Source organism: Entelurus aequoreus, linkage group LG20 (genome assembly GCF_033978785.1).
Source record: "Entelurus aequoreus isolate RoL-2023_Sb linkage group LG20, RoL_Eaeq_v1.1, whole genome shotgun sequence".
NCBI classification, from domain to species: domain Eukaryota; kingdom Metazoa; phylum Chordata; class Actinopteri; order Syngnathiformes; family Syngnathidae; genus Entelurus; species Entelurus aequoreus.
In genome coordinates, this window is record NC_084750.1 from 9,250,413 (window position 1) to 9,264,116 (window position 13,704).

At 39.8% G+C, this 13,704-nt stretch overlaps 1 protein-coding gene across 7 annotated transcripts in view; it reads left to right on the forward strand.

Moving 5' to 3' along the window:
* Positions 1–13,704, forward strand: part of LOC133635907 (protein FAM135B-like) — a 144,109-nt gene that overhangs the window by 102,929 nt on the left and 27,476 nt on the right. For all 7 annotated transcript variants that reach the window (XM_062029356.1, XM_062029360.1, XM_062029358.1 and 4 more), the window contains one exon: positions 10,033–10,192. In XM_062029356.1, the coding sequence (XP_061885340.1) occupies positions 10,033–10,192 (160 nt within the window). The remainder of the gene's footprint in view (positions 1–10,032; positions 10,193–13,704) is intronic.

Sequence of the window (13,704 nt, forward strand, 5' to 3'; positions counted from 1 at the left end):
ATATTAAGAGTACATTGTCAATGAGGCTGCACCATTTTGAGAAAAAAACCTAATTGCAATTCACTGTGCTCTTGAAAGAAATAATGGATCAAACTATACAGTGTTTATAATGTAATGTAATCACAATATATCATATTAAAGCAAGTAACCATTTAAAAGGATATAAACCTTTATTTCTAATTACTGTAGAATTGGTTAACATTGTTCTGTCATTGGAAGGTAAATAACTTTGCTACCCTAAATAAATAAATAAAATGGACTCATTTCTGTAATCAAAAATTTTACATAAATAGATATTGACCATCCTAAAGTGCATTTAATGAGGTTGAACCTTGTCTTGTTTTTTTATATTGCCATCACGTGATCAGGGCATTTTTGCTCGTTGGTGCATGTTGATGGGCTTATATTGCCCATCCCGTGGGCAGCTGCAATATCCCCACAACGGGACAATTGGCTTTATAATCACATTTTTCCTGCCAATTTGTGTCGAGACAAAGATTGTGAATGAGTGAAAAGAGGGGTCACTCTGATAAATAAACGTGCTCCGGTGCTGAGAGACGAACAACAATTCTGATTGGCCAACACGTCTGTCACTCAAAAGCCGGTGACGGCGGAGGGAAAGAGAAAAAACCTCAGCCTCTTGCGGTTATTTAGCGCACCAATTAAAAACCTTGAAGTGGATTAGATATGGATTAATGGTGCAGCCCTAGTGTCAATCTCATGCGCTGATAGAATCCTTTATCATCAGTCTTTTTTTGTAAACTGAATTTATTTGGAAAAACATGAAAAAAAAGAAGTATTTTCTGACTTTTCTGAGCTCCATTCAAGTTTGGTGGCGACCTGGTGACACAAATATGTGTCACGCTGCCATAAAGTGATGCATCAATCTACTTGGACCACACTCACTTGGCTGCAAAACAGGGAATTTTTTTAATGAAACTTCCGACGTCATCGTCTCCACTGTAAATCTTAATGAACCCTTGTTTTATTCCCACCTCTTTAATAAGCTCTGGCTGAGATAAGCAGTAGGGAGGAAGGTGTGGGGGTCTTCGTTTGATCCCAGTAATGAGTTCAGCTCACAAGCGCCATGTCGCTGCAGGTGAAATGTTCACATACTCCATCACCTCCTTTATGCGCTGACCCACATGTTAGAAAGTTACAAAGTTTATGAAGTGACATAAACTGGGGAATAACCTCACTGCAAAATGTGGTATTTGTGGCATTAACACATGCAAGTCATCACCAAATATATCCTGATGAATCTCACACTTTATTGTGAACACACCATCTTTTACCTTAATGGCGGATGGTTACCTGAAAGGTGTGCTGTTATACGGTCAGTGTTCAGGTCATAAAACTGTTACCAAGTTCTGAGCAGATAAATGAAGTGCTTCCAAGTAAAATGTTTAAAAAATGTTCCTGTATGACAGTCTGGTAATGGAATTGTATTTGTGTCCAAATACCGTAATTTCCGGACTATAAGCCGCACCAGCTAAATTTAGGGGAAAATACAGATTGCTCCATATATAAGCCGCACCCGACTATAAGCCGCACCTGACTATAAGCCGCACCAGCTAAATTTAGGGGAAAATACAGATTGCTCCATATATAAGCCGCACCCTTGTATAAGCCGCAGGGTTTTGATGTGTAATTAGCGTAGTATATAGGGGTTCCTGCTACCACGGAGGGGATTGTCGGGACAGAGATGACTGTTTGGGAACGCAAAGCGTCCCATTTATTAACAATAAATCTTTCAATCATTCAATCAAACTTTCACATCTTTGACATGGCGAACAGCATTCGTGCAGAGTACAAATAATACAACGCTGCAAAGTAATACAAAGTGCTCGCCTGTACGTTATCAAAATAAGCAGCCTACCGGTATATGAAAAGTCAGTCTTTAATCATTGTGTCATCGTCTTCCTCCTGCGTACTAAAACCACCCAAATCCTCTTCGTCGGTGTCGGAGAAGAACAGGCCGTATATAAGCCGCACCCTTGTATAAGCCGCAGGGACCAGAACGAGGGGAAAAAGTAGCGGCTTATAGTCCGGAAATTACGGTACTGTATTTTTCGGACTAGAGGTCGCAGTTTTTTTCATAGTTTGGCCGGGGGTGCGACTTATACTCAGGAGCGACTTATGTGTGAAATGATTAACACATTAGCGTAAAATATCAAATAATATTATTGATCTCATTGACGTAAGAGACTAGACGTATAAGATTTCATGGGATTTAGGAGTGACAGATTGTTTGGTAAACGTATAGCATGTTCTATATGTTATAGTTATTTGAATGACTCTTACCATAATATGTTACGTTAACATAGCAGTTGGTTATTTATGCCTCATATAACGTACACTTATTCAGCCTGTTGTTCACTATTCTTTAGACATTTTAAATTGTCTATTCTTGCTGTTGGCTTTTATCAAATACATTTCCCCCAAAAATGTGCGACTTATACTCCAGTGCGACTTATATATGTTTTTTTCCTTCTTTATTATACATTTTTGGCCGGTGCGACTTACACTCCGGAGCGACTTATACTCCGAAAAATACGGTACTTTTTGAAGTTCATTTAAACCTCTAAAGGCTTAGTGGCCACATGCGTGGACAGCACCTTTCAGCTCTTATTTCCAAAATGGTGTACACTACTGAATTGGGGTCTTATGGCCGCTTATGTGGACACTTATACTGCCATCTGGTGGTGTCAGAAGAGTATAACATACAATGGAATTTGGGGGGAAAAGTGTAAAAATAAGAATTAGCATGTCACTAAACATGAAGTACACGTTTGTGTACTTATGGACTAAGTACATCATATCAAAAGATGATTCTTAGTTTTTATTCTAATTAGGGTCCAATAAGCCTAAATAGCAAAGAGAAATAAAAAAAAGCATGTAAACAAACAGCTTGGGCCTTAAGAGGTTAAATTATACAAGCAAAATTATTAGGGATGTCCGATAATGGCTTTTTGCCGATATCCGATATTCCGATATTGTCCAACTCTTTAATTACCGATACCGATATCAACTGATACCGATATATACAGTGGTGGAATTAACACATTATTATGCCTAATTTGGACAACCAGGTATGGTGAAGATAAGGTTTTTTTTTTAAAAAATAAAATAAAATAAGATAAATAAATTAAAAACATTTTCTTGAATACAAAAGAAAGTAAAACAATATAAAAACAGTTACATAGAAACTAGTAATTAATGAAAATGAGTAAAATTAACTGTTAAAGGTTAGTACTATTAGTGGAGCAGCAGCACGCACAATCATGTGTGCTTATGGACTGTATCCCTTGCAGACTGTATTGATATATATTGATATATAATGTAGGAAGCAGAATATTAATAACAGAAATAAACAACCCTTTTGTGTGAATGAGTGTAAATGGGGGAGGGAGGTTTTTTGGGTTGGTGCACTAATTGTAAGTGTATCTTGTGTTTTTTATGTGGATTTAATAAAAAAAACAAAAACAAACAAAAAACGATACTGATAATAAAAAAACCGATACCGATAATTTCCGATATTACATTTTAACGCATTTATCGGCCGATAATATCGGCAGACCGATATTATCGGACATCTCTAAAAATGATCCATCCATTTTCTACCGCTTGTCCCTTTCGGGGTCGCAGGGGGTGCTGGAGCCTATCGCAGCTGCATTCGGGCGAGTCGTTTACCATTACCATTCCATTCGTCGCGGGGGCTGCGTCGGGTTTATTGTGATTAATCAGAATTGTAATTAATCTGAATTTTAAAAAAAGTGGGTGCCTTCAACTGATTGTTCTGAACTCCTGTTTCAAGGCAGTTGTCACCTTATTCTACAGGACGTCACGTTCTCCTTTGGACCACACTAGCCAGTGTAACATAACCCGACAGTGCCTCCTCTGGTTGTAACCTGTATGTGCACTATTAGTTTTTAATCAGCTAATGTTCTTTTCTCAATCGTCCCTTCCAACACTCTGAACATTTTAACTACACCATCAAGGTGAAAAAAACTAAGATGGCACCAATCCAGGGGGAAACTGTTTTTAGGGTAATGACTAGTTGAAACAAAAACACGTCTTATTTCGTAACCCCGCCTCCCTTCAGAAGCCTCCCAGATGTCTGATAGGTAAAGAGAATTATGAAAGTAAACACACAGATGTTCCTTCCTGGTTTGCTGCAATTACAGAGCGCGCACAGGTATGATGATAGGGTGGGATTCGCCTGCGGGAAATGACAGTATGTCCACAGAAAGCTGGGAGCCTCCATGGCGCTTGCCAAAACATGGTCACCACGGACAGAAGTCCAAGGTAGCAGCTTGAGGTCAGGGTCCACAGACAGAAGTCCAAGGTAGCAGCTTGAGGTCAGGGTCCACGGACAGAAGTCCAAGGTAGCAGCTTGAGGTCAGGGTCCACGGACAGAAGTCCAAGGTAGCAGCTTGAGGTCAGGGTCCACGGACAGAAGTCCAAGGTAGCAGCTTGAGGTCAGGGTCCACAGACAGAAGTCCAAGGTAGCAGCTTGAGGTCAGGGTCCACAGACAGAAGTCCAAGGTAGCAGCTTGAGGTCAGGGTCCACGGACAGAAGTCCAAGGTAGCAGCTTGAGGTCAGGGTCCACAGACAGAAGTCCAAGGTAGCAGCTTGAGGTCAGGGTCCACGGACAGAAGTCCAAGGTAGCAGCTTGAGGTCAGGGTCCACGGACAGAAGTCCAAGGTAGCAGCTTGAGGTCAGGGTCCACGGACAGAAGTCCAAGGTAGCAGCTTGAGGTCAGGGTCCACGGACAAAAGTCCAAGGTAGCAGCTTGAGGTCAGGGTCCACGGACAGAAGTCCAAGGTAGCAGCTTGAGGTCAGGGTCCACGGACAGAAGTCCAAGGTAGCAGCTTGAGGTCAGGGTCCACGGACAGAAGTCCAAGGTAGCAGCTTGAGGTCAGGGTCCAAAGACAGAAGTACAAGGTAGCAGCTTGAGGTCAGGGTCCACAGACAGAAGTCCAAGGTAGCAGCTTGAGGTCAGGGTCCACAGACAGAAGTCCAAGGTAGCAGCTTGAGGTCAGGGTCCACGGACAGAAGTCCAAGGTAGCAGCTTGAGGTCAGGGTCCACAGACAGAAGTCCAAGGTAGCAGCTTGAGGTCAGGGTCCACGGACAGAAGTCCAAGGTAGCAGCTTGAGGTCAGGGTCCACGGACAGAAGTCCAAGGTAGCAGCTTGAGGTCAGGGTCCACGGACAGAAGTCCAAGGTAGCAGCTTGAGGTCAGGGTCCACGGACAGAAGTCCAAGGTAGCAGCTTGAGGTCAGGGTCCACAGACAGAAGTCCAAGGTAGCAGCTTGAGGTCAGGGTCCACAGACAGAAGTCCAAGGTAGCAGCTTGAGGTCAGGGTCCACGGACAGAAGTCCAAGGTAGCAGCTTGAGGTCAGGGTCCACAGACAGAAGTCCAAGGTAGCAGCTTGAGGTCAGGGTCCACGGACAGAAGTCCAAGGTAGCAGCTTGAGGTCAGGGTCCACGGACAGAAGTCCAAGGTAGCAGCTTGAGGTCAGGGTCCACGGACAGAAGTCCAAGGTAGCAGCTTGAGGTCAGGGTCCACGGACAGAAGTCCAAGGTAGCAGCTTGAGGTCAGGGTCCAAAGACAGAAGTACAAGGTAGCAGCTTGAGGTCAGGGCCCAGCGAGGCCAACAGGATATCTGATGCAGACATAAATCTAAAGTTTAACATCAACTGTAAATGTTATGTTGTCTACTGGAAGAGTCTCACTATTTCTTTTACACTATTTTCCTTTTATCATCCACATCCAGCACACGACCACAGATTTCTCTACACATTTCATTTTTCATCCACACATACATATAGTATTAATCTGATTTTTTTTGCAACTACTTTACAGGCTCTTGTTTCATCTATTTCCTATAATAATTAATCTTGTGTCCATTTATGCATGGATTTATTAATACTTAAATAGATGTACGCGCTCAACTGCAAACAGTTGTGCCAGGGACCACGTAGCAGGCAGATAGTCGTGTCTACAGTGGTTACTTCTCCCTTTATGGAAAACTAAATATTGTGATCAGCTACTAGTCAACGTAAAATAAAACGTCATTTTCTGCATTAGTCTGTGCAACCCTTACTTTGTAATTGTGTATATACAGTACATACATATATATATATATACAGTGAGGTCCACAAGCATTTGCACACCCTGCAATTGTGCATGTTCTCCCACTTAGGGGGAGGTGTGAAATGTTCATCATAGATGTATTTCCACTGTAAGAGACATCATCTAAAAAGAAAAATCCAGAAATCACATTGTATGATTTTTTAATGATTTATTTGTATGTTACTGGGGTTCACAAGTATTTGCACACATGAGAATCTGCAAGTATTATGACTCTCAAAGAGCTGTCAGTCTACCTTAAAAAAAGTCCACCTTTACCCCACAACTAATCACCCACCCACCCCCCTTAGAGCTCATTAAAGTCACCTGTGCAGCCCACAGTCAGTCAAGGTCCAACTGCTACCATGGGCAAGACCAAAGAGCTGTCAAAAGAGGCCAGAGACAAAATTGTAGAGCGACACAAAGCTGGAAAAGGCTATGGCACAAATTGGGAAGCATCTTGGTGAGAATAGATCAACTGTTGCAGCAATTGTTAGAACATGGAAGAGGCTAAACGTGACTGCTAATCCACCTCGGACTGGGGCTCCGTGTAAGATCTCTCCTTGTGGGGCATCACTCATGATAAGAAAAGTAAGGAATCAGCCCAGAACTACACGGCAGGAGCTGGTGAATGACCTGAAGAGAGCTGGGACTACTGTCTCCCAGGCTACTATCAGTAGAACACTATGACGTAGTGGTTTAATAATAATAATAATAATGGATTAGATTGATATAGGTTTAAAATCATGCATTGCAGGGAACGTTCCCCTGCTTAAGTCAGCCCATGTCCAGGCCCGTCTGAAGTTAGCCGATGGCCATCTGGATGATCCAGAGGAGTCATGGGAGAAAGTCATGTGGTCAGATGAGACTAAAATAGAACTTCTTGGGTATAAACTCCACTCGTCGGGTTTGGAGGAAAAAGAAGGATGAGTATCATCCCAAGAACACCATCCCTACAGTGAAGCATGGAGGTGGAAGCATCATGCTTTGGGGTGTGCTTTTCAGCAAAGGGGACAGGATTGTATTAAGGAGAGGATGAACGGGGCCATGTATTGAGAGATTTGGGCCAAAAACCTCCTTCCCTCAGTCAGAGCATTGAAGATGGGTCTTCCAACATGAAGCACACAGCCAGGACAACCAAGGAGTGGCTCCATAGCAAGCATATCAAGGTTCTGGAGTGGCCTAGCCAGTCTCCAGATCTAAATACAATAGAAAATATTTGGAGGGAGCTGAAACTTGGTGTTGCTCGGCCACAGCCCCGAAACCTGACAGATCTAGAGAGGATTTGTGTGGAGGAGTGGGACAAAATCCCTGTTGCTGAAGAACTCTAGGAAACCTTTGACCTCTGTAATTGCAAATATTAACACTGATGTTCTCATGTGTGCAAATACTTATGAACCCCAGTAACATACACATAAATCATTAAAAAATCAAACAATGTGATTTCCGGATTTTTCTTTTTAGATGATGTCTCTAACAGTGGAAATACATCTATGATGAACATTTCACACCTTTCCCTAATTTCTAAGTGGGAGAAAATTGCAGGGTGTGCAAATATTTGTGGACCTCACTGTATGTATATATATATATATATATATATATATATATATATATATATATATATATATATATATATATATATATATATATATATATATATATATATATATATATATATATATATATATATTAGAGATGTCCGATAATATCGGCCTGCCGATATATGCGTTAAAATGTAATATCGGAAATTATCGGTATCGGTTTTTTTATTATCGGTATCGTTTTTTTTTTTAATTTTATTAAATCCACATAAAAAACACAAGATACACTTACAATTAGTGCACCAACCCAAAAAACCTCCCTCCCCCATTTACACTTATTCACACAAAAGGGTTGTTTATTTCTGTTATTAATATTCTGCTTCCTACATTATATATCAATATATATCAATACAGTCTGCAAGGGATACAGTCCGTAAGCACACATGATTGTGCGTGCTGCTGCTCCACTAATAATACTAACCTTCAACAGTTAATTTTACTCATTTTCATTCATTACTAGTTTCTATGTAACTGTTTTTATATTGTTTTACTTTCTTTTTTATTCAAGAAAATGTTTTTAATTTATTTATCTTATTTTATTTTATTAATTTTTTTTTTTAAAAAGGACCTTATCTTCACCATACCTGGTTGTCCAAATTAGGCATAATAATGTGTTAATTCCACGACTGCATATATCGGTTGATATCGGTATCGGTTGATATCGGTATCGGTAATTAAAGAGTTGGACAATATCGGATATCGGCAAAAAGCCATTATCGGACATCCCTAATATATATATATATACACTACCGTTCAAAAGTTTGGGGTCACCCAAACAATTTAGTGGAATAGCCTTAATTTCTAAGAACAAGAATAGACTGTGGAGTTTCAGATGAAAGTTCTCTTTTTCTGGCCATTTTGAGCGTTTAATTGACCCCACAAATGTGATGCTCCAGAAACTCAATCTGCTCAAAGGAAGGTCAGTTTTGTAGCTTCTGTAACGAGCTAAAGTGTTTTCAGATGTGTGAACATGATTGCACAAGGGTTTTCTAATCATCAATTAGCCTTCTGAGCCAATGAGCAAACACATTGTACCATTAGAACACTGGAGTGATAGTTGCTGGAAATGGGCCTCTATACACCTATGTAGATATTGCACCAAAAAGCAGACATTTGCAGCTAGAATAGTCATTTACCACATTAGCAATGTATAGAGTGTATTTCTTTCAAGTTAAGACTAGTTTAAAGTTATCTTCATTGAAAAGTACAGTGCTTTTCCTTCAAAAATAAGGACATTTACATGTGACCCCAAACTTTTGAACGGTAGTGTATATATACGTATATACAGTATATCCAGCGTATTCCATATTTATAAGTGTGTGTGTGATATATATATATATATATACCTGTATATACATTAGGTCAGGGAAAAACATAGAGGCTTTTTCATCCCTACAAGCCTGTTTTGCTGTTTTCCCTGCTCTTCAGTGGATTTTATTGACGTGTCTGTGGTTGTAACATACAGTATATTTGGTGTGTGGCCATTGTTACACAGCAGTGCCTTGCTTCTGTGCCGGCATGATGAGACCAGTTTGTTTAAAGTGGACATGCTGGGCTGGTATATAATTAACAACATTTCTTTCAGGTTGCACAGGTTACATCTTTCAGCTGCACTGCTGTATGGTGACAGGCACTTCCCCAAAAAACATGTACTCAGGAATATATTCAACGGGAACACCTTGAAACTTAGCTACAGCTGCAAGATGAATATCAAACTAACCATTGACTCACACAACAAAAAGATTCTGAGCACACACAGACAAACAACCGCTATAATTATATATATTTACATATACTGTATTAATAAATAAAAAATCATGGAAAATACATGATACATTTATCGATTAAATTATTAATTTTGTATTGCTTTACTATCAGTCAAACATAAATAGAAATGTAGCCCTTTTATTGGAAATAGTTTTCTTTTGGCACTTGTTTTTTTCACATGTTTCTTTTCCAAATTGTCTTTAGTCCTATTTTTGGATAGTTTTAGAGGTTTGTTTCTGACCTCTAACCTCCGTCACAAATGTTGACTTGGATTCCTTTGAAGAAGTTGACATTTTATCCAAAGTCTGGTGTGAGGTTAAAGTTCAAGGTGAAGGCCAAGATCAGAAAAGGAACGCCGCACCTTTACTGTGTTTCATCGAGACTTATTTGACGTGATTCCTGTGACTTTGCCAATAGGGAGGAAAAAGGGTGGCTGTTTTCGTCAAGGTCCTGCACAAATGTTCCAGTAAAGTTGAAGCATGTGAACATGCTCATTACATAGCAGCTGACATTTCTTCTCTCCACAGGGGAGTTTTTATGTGCCCAGCGAGGACTGCCTGCAGAGAGCTCACGTGTGGCATCGAAGGCTCTGCCGCCTCCTGCTGGCCGCCCGCGGTGCTGTGAGAAGATACTACACTGCTCTGATGAAGGAGGTCCCTCAGCTGGAGCACATGTCAGACGACACAGGTGACATCAAATAACACATTTCTATGTCCCTAACTTATTGTTTAGCAACACATGACTATAGAAGTTATTACATTGTGTATGTCTGCAGGCCAAATGGCACAAAAACTCAACTTTACATCTTCATTAGCTGGGTTGCATATGACGTCACATCCGTTTTTCTTCTTGGCGACTTAATCCACACGATGGTCAAGCAGCTTGAGCGTAGCATTAAAACTGCTTCTGCTTCTTTGGGTTAGGGTCGTTCAAATCGAGAGATAGGAAAAAGCTTTCATAGATTCCCAAAAGAAGTGGTTCATAAAGGTAATAAAGTCAGGAAAAACAAGTGTGTCAAAGGAAATGTTTTATAAAAATATCACTTTCATCATCTTGTGGAATACAATCGGACCATGCTCGTGTCTGCAGTGATCACTTTGTAAAATGTTTGTGTGAACATTTGATTTGTTTGGGAAACTTTCTATGGTGCAATGGAGTTCATTCTCTACTATATTAGTAGTGTTTGACAGCAGAACTAAACGTTTAGAAAGGACAACAGATAGCTTTAGTTTGTGTTCTTTTGTGGTCGCTATGCCTAAATATAAGTAGAAGACCTGCTTGTGCAACTAAACTAACGTTATGTAATAAATATTGTGATTGTTGGTCCAATCCACATAACATAACAGAAACTAAAAGCTTAGTTGTTGTGCAGGAAAGACAAGTGCTTTGTTCTACATTATAGCATCTTTGGTGATGTTTGTTAGCATCAAGAAAATATAGATAGATCAATCAAATCAAATCAACTTTATTTATAAAGCACATTTAAAATGTACCACAGGGGTAGCCAAAGTGCTGTACAATGGGCAGGTTAAAATAATACGAGATCCGAGCAAACACAACACAAACAGAACACGATAAAAAATAAAATATAAAAACATAAAAAGAGGTTGACAGCAGGTGTATTATGGGGCACCATTGCAGGATGGATGTCACTCAGTGTTAAAAGCCATGGAATAAAAGTATGTTTTTAAGAGAGATTTAAAAACAGGAAGAGAGGAGGCTTGTCTAACACTCAGAGGTAGGTCGTTCCAGAGCTTGGGAGCAGCAGCAGCGAAAGCTCTGTCACCTCTAAGCTTCAGCCTTGTGTCCGGGACCATCAGTAGCAGCTGATCGGCTGATCTTAGGGATCGGGTGGGGCAGTAAGGCTGAAGCAGGTCGGAGAGATATGTTGGCGCGAGGTCGTTTAGACATTTAAAAACATATATAAGATAGGATAGATAGTTCTTTATTGTCATTGCACAAGTACAACAAAACTTTGTTTTCAGCACAAACCCGTTCAGGATGAGACAAACAAACAGTGTACAGGGTTACAGAACAGGAACGCTGATGGGTCGCCACGAGGCGCCCCGTAAAAGATGGGGAAAAAGATAAAACGCTGGGGAAGGATGAGTAAAAAAATACAATCTAGACTGGGCTCCTAAGGGGGCCTAGTCTGGAATGGGAAAAAACCTCCATAGCAAAGCACATATACATATTACAACTAGGGCTGCAACAACTAATCGATTACATCGATTAAAATCACAAATTAAAATAGTTGCCGATTAATTTAGTCATCGATTTGTTGGATCTATGCTATGTGCATGCGCAGAGTTTAAAAAAAAAAAAAAGTATTTTATTATTATTTTTAATAAACCTTTATTTATGAACTGCAACATGTACAAACAGCTGAGAAACAATAATCAAAATCAGTATGGTGCCAGTATGCTGTTTTTTTCCCAATAAAATACTGGATAGGATAGAAATGTAGTTTGTCTCTTTTATCCGATTATTAATCGATTAATCGAAGTAATAATCGACAGATTAATCGATTATCAAATTAATCGTTAGTTGCAGTGTAACAGTGTAAACATACATCTCCAGATATCTAGCAACAGAGGGAAGGGGCGGAGTAATGGTGGTAGGCCGCAGCTCTCGGCGCTGACCATCCTTCCATCACCCCTATGGGATTTGCGTCGAGGGTGTTTGGTTTGGGGGTTCGGGGGGGTGTATGTGTGGCGTATATTTTTGTGGATGCATGTTGTTTGTGTGTAAGCCTGCAGTGTGTCTCTGCTCCGCGACCTTGATTCTTGTGCACCCTGTTAGTCCAAAGTCAACAACAACAGGTGTGTGTCCATGAGAGACAAGAAGGGAGTTTGTCGTGTCTTCCCTGCACTGTCCTTCAGGAGAGTCTCCAAGCCAGGGAAACAATCCAAGTTAGAATGTTTTGTATGCCAGTGAAAATGAAAATGTGCTTTTCACTCTAAATTGTCTGACTGGTCCTCAAAAATCCTGCGAGGCAGACAGTTACGATGTTATCCAAGAGTGTCCACAGTTCTTCTCGCATCCTCCAATCATTCGTGGCAGATTTGGGGTACCTTGAAGACTGCCAGCAACTTCCAATTTTTGGACAAACCAGAGCAACGCTTACTCCAATCAGGAGATGTCCTGTTGTCATCATTCCAAATAGGTAGATATCTTCACGTCCTCAACAAAAATAGTTGAGGACGGGGCCTCAACTATTTTGGAGCCTGCGGCTTAATTTGACTCAACACGGGGAACCTTACCTGGCCCGGACACGGAAAGGATTGACAGATTGATGGCTCTTTCTCGTTTCTGGCCAGATAGATAGAAACGATAATAACGATAATACTAATAACTAGAGATGTCCGATAATATCGGCCGATATATGCGTTAAAATGTAATATCGGAAATTATCGGTATCGTTTTTTTTATTATCGGTATTGTTTTTTTGTTTTTTTTTTATTTTTTTTTTATTAAATCAACATAAAAAACACAAGATACACTTACAATTAGTGCACCAACCCAAAAAACCTCCCTCCCCCATTTACACTCATTCACACAAAAGGGTTGTTTCTTTCTGTTATCAATATTCTGCTTCCTACATTATATATCAATATATATCAATACAGTCTGCAAGGGGTACAGTCCGTAAGCACACATGATTGTGCGTGCTGCTGCTCCACTAATAGTACTAACCTTTAACACTTCATTTTACTCATTTTCATTCATTACTAGTTTCTATGTAACTGTTTTTATATTGTTGTACTTTCTTTTTTATTCAAGAAAATGTTTTTAATTTATTTATCTTATTTTACTAATTTTTTTAAAAAGTACCTTATCTTCACCATACCTGGTTGTCCAAATTAGGCATAATAATGTGTTAATTCCACGACTGCACATATCGGTTGATATCGGTATCGGTTGATATCGGTATCGGTAATTAAAGAGTTGGACAATATCGGATATCGGCAAAAAGCCATTATCGGACATCCCTACTAATAACTAATTAGTATTACTAATACTAATACTAGTATTAGTGTTGGTATTAATACTAATAAAGTATTAGTATTAATACTAATACTTTATGAGTATTAATAAAGTAGATGAATACATCTCAACAGCATCTTGATATCGCTAACAAACATTGCTGAACAACAGGGACATCTATAGCTAAATAATGAGACAAAATATCAACTTCA